The sequence below is a fragment of the Argentina anserina genome, chromosome 6 (genome assembly GCF_933775445.1).
Source record: "Argentina anserina chromosome 6, drPotAnse1.1, whole genome shotgun sequence".
Taxonomy (NCBI): Eukaryota; Viridiplantae; Streptophyta; class Magnoliopsida; order Rosales; family Rosaceae; genus Argentina; species Argentina anserina.
This window is the reverse complement of record NC_065877.1, coordinates 18,755,933-18,762,397: the sequence shown is the minus strand read 5'-3', so window position 1 is coordinate 18,762,397 and position 6,465 is coordinate 18,755,933. Positions and strand designations below refer to the sequence as shown.

At 39.0% G+C, this 6,465-nt stretch overlaps 1 protein-coding gene across 1 annotated transcript; it reads left to right on the top strand.

The window, feature by feature from the left end:
- The first annotated feature begins 3,061 nt into the window (after nt 1-3,061).
- LOC126799429 (uncharacterized) lies at nt 3,062-5,806 on the top strand. The gene is made up of 2 exons (XM_050526631.1): nt 3,062-3,431; nt 5,228-5,806. The coding sequence occupies exons 1-2, from the start codon at nt 3,221-3,223 to the stop codon at nt 5,539-5,541; spliced, it is 525 nt and encodes a 174-aa protein (XP_050382588.1). The 5' UTR covers nt 3,062-3,220; the 3' UTR covers nt 5,542-5,806.
- Nucleotides 5,807-6,465: the final 659 nt, after the last annotated feature.

Sequence of the window (6,465 nt, the reverse complement as noted above, 5' to 3'; positions counted from 1 at the left end):
AACTTTGTGAGTTCTTCTCCGGGTGACTAATATCTATCCTTCATCATCGGCATTAGAGGCAACTTGGAGGATATGCGTGGAAGCATGACATTCTTTAACTTTTTTGGTCTTCTTATGTTCGCGCGCCTCCTTCGTGAAACAGAATGGTGCTTTCATCGGGTGAAAAGGGAATCGAACTGGCTCGAATGACCCGAATGTTACGGTAGTGCAATTGACTTCAGCAACGTCGTCAACGTCCAACTCAATCTTCCGTTGTTGGTGAGGTTCATTATCAAATCCTTGATAACAAAGTAATTCTCTATAGGGTGACTAACGAGGTGATGATATTTGCAATACTTCGGATCGTTGACACGATGCATTTCTTCTAGACGCTTGCACTCCAGAAGATCTAATATCTTGTCTTCGAGAAGATCTTCTAACATGCCCGCCACATTAGAGTCTGGGAACGGGTTCGTCTTTCGCTCCATCTCCTTCAACGTGCATTTACTCCTATAGTAGGTTCGAGGAGGTTCCACCTTATTGAACTCCTTCTTATCCCGCGTAGAGATCTTAACCGGTGCAATATTGATGACCATTGATTCTTTGGAAGGCTTCTTCACAACCTTGTCAAATATGCTTTCGAAGACTTTGTCTTTTCGTTGGTCAACCAGGGACTCATTCCTTCCCTTATGACTTGTCAAGCTTAGCTCCATGTCGTGTGTTCGAGTAGCCAACTCTTCAAAAGAACAAGGTTTGATTCATTATAAAATGTATAACAAATCAAAGTGCATGCCTTGGATGCACATTTCAATGGCTGACACCTCGGATAGTTGGTCCTTGCAATCAAGGCTAAGTAAGCGTCATCTACTGATGTAGTCGACTACGGGTTCATCAATTCGTTGCTTCATGCTAGTTAGTTCCATCATGCTCACCGTCCGCCTTGTACTATAGAATCGATTGAGGAACTCGTGCTCCATCTGGTCCCAACTGTCAACATACTCCGGCTCTATGTCTGTATACCACTCAAAGACGTTTCTCTTCAACGAGTGAACAAACTGCTTGACAAGGTGATCGCCTTTTGTCCCGGCGTTACTGCAAGTTTCCACAAAGTGGGTGACGTGTTGCTTTGGGTTCTCTTTACCTTCAAATGGTTGGAAATTTGTTGGTTGATACCCCAGCGGCATCTTTAAGCTGTCGATCCTCTTAGTGTAAGGTTTGGAGTAAGTGAGGGAGTCACAAGAAGGACCTCCATATTGAGCCCGAATCGAGTTGGTGATAATGTCCTGCAATTTCTCGAGTGACAAGGAACCAAGCGAGTCGTCATTGTTCTTGGACGTTTCTCCCTTTTCGTTTACTTTGCTCCTGCCAGGCGACCCTTTGGTGGAGCTCTCATCATCGTGATCGTCCAACTTGCTATAAAACTCAGCGATTTGCACGTCATTTTCTTCAACCGTTCGGGTGAGCTTTTCAACCATCTCCAACAAATTGGAGAGTTGCTCCTCGATTGTGGATGTCCCCGTCACCAAGACTTGCGCATTGTCAGAAGATGACTCATGCGCCATAGAATGAAAGTTATCGCCATCTTCTTTGGGACTTCCATGGTATAATGCCGTGCTCGATTCGTCATCAGAGAAACCGTCTTCCAGGATAGGGCCATCACCATGAACGGATAGAGGATATTGCTCTTTTGGCTCCTTCTCTTTTGACACTTGCTTCTTCCCACTCTGAAAGACATGCTCTATTGCTTCCAAGCTCTCCAAGGTGATCTGGTTGACGAGGCTTACTACCAAGTGCCATAAATGTCGTGGGTTGAGCTCTAGCCACGCTCCGGGTGACAAGGGCAATCAGTTCAGTTTTTGATTTGGAGAATGTTTGTTTGGATTTCTTGACCGGCTCGGCCTCTTCGCTTGACCTCGCAGTTGTGGACTTGGATTTCGTCGGTGGAACGACTTGGTTGTTCTTGGAAGTCATCGCACAAACGAATTTGAAGATTTCTTCAGAGAATGAGATGAGAGGCTAAAAAAAGTCCCACTGGGCGTGCCAATTTGTAGAACGAGAATCTGAAGAAAAAAAATAAGAATGCAGACACGTGTACTAATAAAATGTAATTTATTGATAATCAAGCGTGAGGTTATAATCTTTGTGAACTCCTCTAATTCTATCTCCGTGTGTAACTTTGCTCAAGGGTGACGTGCATTTGATCTTGAGAATTCGAGTTTGGATTTGGATTTGATGAATAACGAGCAATTTTATAGCTTGATGATTCTTCGGGACTTGAGTTTGGATTTGGATTTGATGAAGAACGAGCGATTTGGTAGTTTGATGATTCTTCGTGGACTTGGGAGACTTCGAGATTTCTCGTGAGTAATCTTGCTCTCTCTTGTGTTGAAGTCAAAGTAGGAGTCCTTCTCTTGAGCTCTAATACAACTTCTCTTGCTCAAGTGATTTTCTCTCTTCTTCTCAAGTGGAATCCCCTCTCTTTTTATGTTGGAATGAGTATTTATAGTGTCAAGGCTTATATTTTATAGAATATTTTAATGATACTAAAATAATAATATTTCTTTAGTTGTATAATTAAATCAATATGTATTTTCTGATTAATTTAAAATTAGTTATGAGAATAACTAAATTAAACAGATTCAAATAATTGATTTAATTATAACCGAAAATGAATTTATTAATTTAATCAAATGTCCGATTACCATTTCGATAGTCAATGACATTTAATTTTTAATTTAAGTCGGAATCACGTAGCTTCGATTACGATCATCCGTTTATATGCTGACGCGAGTTTTATTCGGATCTGTACTGACTTTGTTGACTTTTTGGCCACGTGTGCAATTTTGTTGAGTTCTTAATCGATTTAATTATTTAATGAAGATGATTTACTTTATTAAATTTTTTTGTGTCTACAAAGTATTCTATGCGTGTGGAAATTTAAATGCAAATATTCCCAAACTTTTGGTCTAACGAGTATTTCCTTTTTTTTTTTTGAATTAATTGAGTCCCGGCCAATCATTTTCCTTGTAGATATAAATCCCATACTCGTTAAGTTGTTTGCTTACAATTGTAATTAGCTGGCTGCTAGCTACTCTTCAAGCCGCCACTCCATCATCAAACTCCGCTGTACTTCCCTTTCATACCTTCCCTTAATTCCCATCATCTAACTTTCATCTCTCTCAATTCTCATTCTATATAATCAAATTCTCGATCCCCCAATGTATATCTCTTACACGCTTCTATGGCCACCATAACTGAATCCACCGCTCTCTTTTCTCCTTCATATCTCCAGCCGCCGATCACGTCAAGGCCTGCTATTTCCGTCTCCTTCCGTCAATTCCGTGGCTTGAAGGTCCAATCTCCCCTATATCCCTCCGTTACTCCAAAAGTCTCGCGTCGTTCATCGACGCCCGGCATTGTGTCTCAAGCGCAAAACACCACCGCTCTTGATAGTAAGCCTTTTCTTTTACTGGTTTGTACCATCGCGTATTACATTTCTCACTGTACTATCTCAGACTGTAATTTGAGAAATGAGAAATGTATTTTTTTTTCCATCTTAAGAACTGAAATTAATAAGTTCCCTAGAAATAATTGTTAACAGGAACCAACACCTGCAAACCGATTTTTGTTTAAACTTAGGGAAGAAAATAACATAGCACCTGCATTGCTGCTTTCAGAACTGCCTCTATCATCAAATTGCCATATGTAGAGGTGCAATATATGTAGTCTGCACAAATTCATGTACTAGGCAGCTGCCTACATTTAACGCACCAGGAAATATTCAATCTTCCTTTGAGCCTTGTTTTAATTTATATGCTGTCACTCTATTTGTGATATATCAAGAGCAATAACTATTCCATTACATGTCCCAATAGGCTAAGCAGGGACGACATGAACGTTGAAAGTGGACATGTCCAATATGAGTATAATCATAATTAGGCAGGCCTGCTTTAGGTGAACCCAATCTGAAATGAGAAGTCTTTTCTTTTCCATTTTGTTTTTTTTTCTTTTGGCAAAGACACTGAACTTGTATAAAAGGATACATAGGAAACTTCATTTTTCAGGCATGCAAGCACAATAAGATGAAGTTTTCTGTAAACTGAACTGATGATAGAATCTAAAAAATAGGCTGAACATTAATTCTTTGCATCTCAGAATGAGAAATGTTTTAGCTCTTGTTTTTCTTGTGCTCGTTATAGTCAACTAGAATGGACCGAAAGTTAGTTAGACCCTAAGTAGCACGGACACGGACACGAGTGTCCGTATTGGACACGATTCGATACGTAGACACGGCATATAGAAATTTTTTTAGACACGGACACGTGGTGGACACGTTAATTAAATATTATTTTTAATATATATATATATATTTATTTATTTATTTATTAAAAAAATATTTTATAAATTTGAAAGTATTTAGAATTTTAGATGTATATATATGTCAAAGTGTGCATTAAAATGATGAAAACATAACTTGTTAGAATGACTAAGGACTTGATAAGTACCTTGGATAACCAAGGTTCGAATCCCACTACAAGCATTCTTATTTTTATCACGAGTTTCTCTCCTTATATATATTAAAGTGTGCATTATTATAACAAAAACTGAATCTGTTGGAATGGTTGAGGAGTTGTTGAGTGCCTTGGATGACCAAGGTTAGATTCTCACCATAAGCACTTTCACTTTATTATGAGTTGATGCGTGTCCGCGTGTCTGGCGCGTATTGGGGCGTGTTCGTGCAACCTAGGTTAGACCTATATATGTACACTATAAACTGAATCACTGCGTGTTTTCTTTTGGTGCTGCTGTCCCACCTATAGATTCCTTGTCAAGACTTTCAATATGCACATTTAACCCCTCCTTATGGTATTGATTGGGATCCACTCATATGCCATAAAGTCCTTATAATGGACCATATTATTATTACATCTGATCAGTTTGTAATCTTCCTGTATTTTGCAAGTGCATCTATGAATCCGCCGACACGGGTGTTTACACTTATTATGTACATCGTCAATAACTAGTCATTTTTATAAGGTTTCTTTTTCAACTGTGAGAGTAATAGTTGTAGTTGTTTGAAACATATTCTTGTGAAATTTATGTTTTGCAACAGTTGTCTGATGGTTTGGTTTAAACCCAGGATAAACTTTACAGCATTGTTTCCCGTGTGTTAAATTTACATCTAGCAGTCATTCGTTCCTGTTGAATGTAGTTAAATTGTGTTTGCACCTTTGCTTTGTGACTGCAGTTCCCACAGTGACCAATACAACATGGCAATCTCTAGTTCTCAAAGCCGATGGACCTGTACTGGTTGAGTTTTGGGCTCCTTGGTGTGGGCCATGCCGCATGATCCATCCAGTTGTAGGTGAACTAGCACAGGAGTATGCTGGGAAGCTTAAGTGCTTCAGGTTAAGCACAGACGATAGTCCTTCAATTGCGACTCGATATGGAGTTCGGAGCGTCCCAACCATGTTGATTTTCTACAAAGGTGAGAAAAAAGACACGGTAATTGGTGCTGTGCCGAAAACCACATTGACTGCAAAGATAGAGAAATATTTGTAAAGGTGTGTGTGGAAGGCCTTGAAAAAGTTATGCACTGTAGTATCTTTACATGTTCTCTCTCCTGGGTTATACATGTTTAGCCTGTCAAATTTGAAAGTTCTTCTATCTTATCTTTCATTCTATATGGCACCCATATGATCATCAATAATATAGCCTTGCCGAGGATTTCTCGGCCCCAAAAGATTTATTTCGATGGCCAACTTGTGCAACTTGAATTCTCAGGTCTACTTGAGCTTGAATTCTGACGATGGAGACCCTGGTCCTGTTTTGATCATTCCAGGAACTTGTTAAATTTTTCTCATTTTTGGCTAATGCGTCTAAAGCTAGAAATTTCTGGTTTGACTAGTTCAACTGAATTTGATTTGTTTTTTTTTTTGGTAATGGAATTTGATTTGTTGATTTGGCTCCAAATCATGTTGTCTAATGTATGTCTTTTCAGCTGCTGTCACTGATAAAGATGAATCTAGAAGTAATGCATAGTCTGTTTTTCTCTAGAATCTCAAATGTGTCACTTTTTCCCGTGTTAGATGAAATCATGATGTAAATGTCTTCGACCATAAAACTATGACTGTTTCTCATATCTATATGATTCGAGGACTTTTTCCTGTGTTAGCCGAGGTTGAAGTTGCAAATTGCTCTATTTGTTCTGGTTTATAAAAATCCTGATAACGTACTACGTAGTCTTTATTCTTCCATCTACTTTCTTAAGACATGACAATTCACTAAATAATTAGTATCAGTTTTCTGACTTTCTCACAAAGCTAGTCCTGAGAAAAGGATTTCCACAATTACCACAATTCCAGTTGGGAAACCAAAATTGATGTTCCAGTGTGAGCGCTGTATTCATAGGATTCAGTTTTGCTCACCCCCCGCTCTTGGGGGTCATATTACCACCCAATACGATGTTGTCATTCATATAGAGCT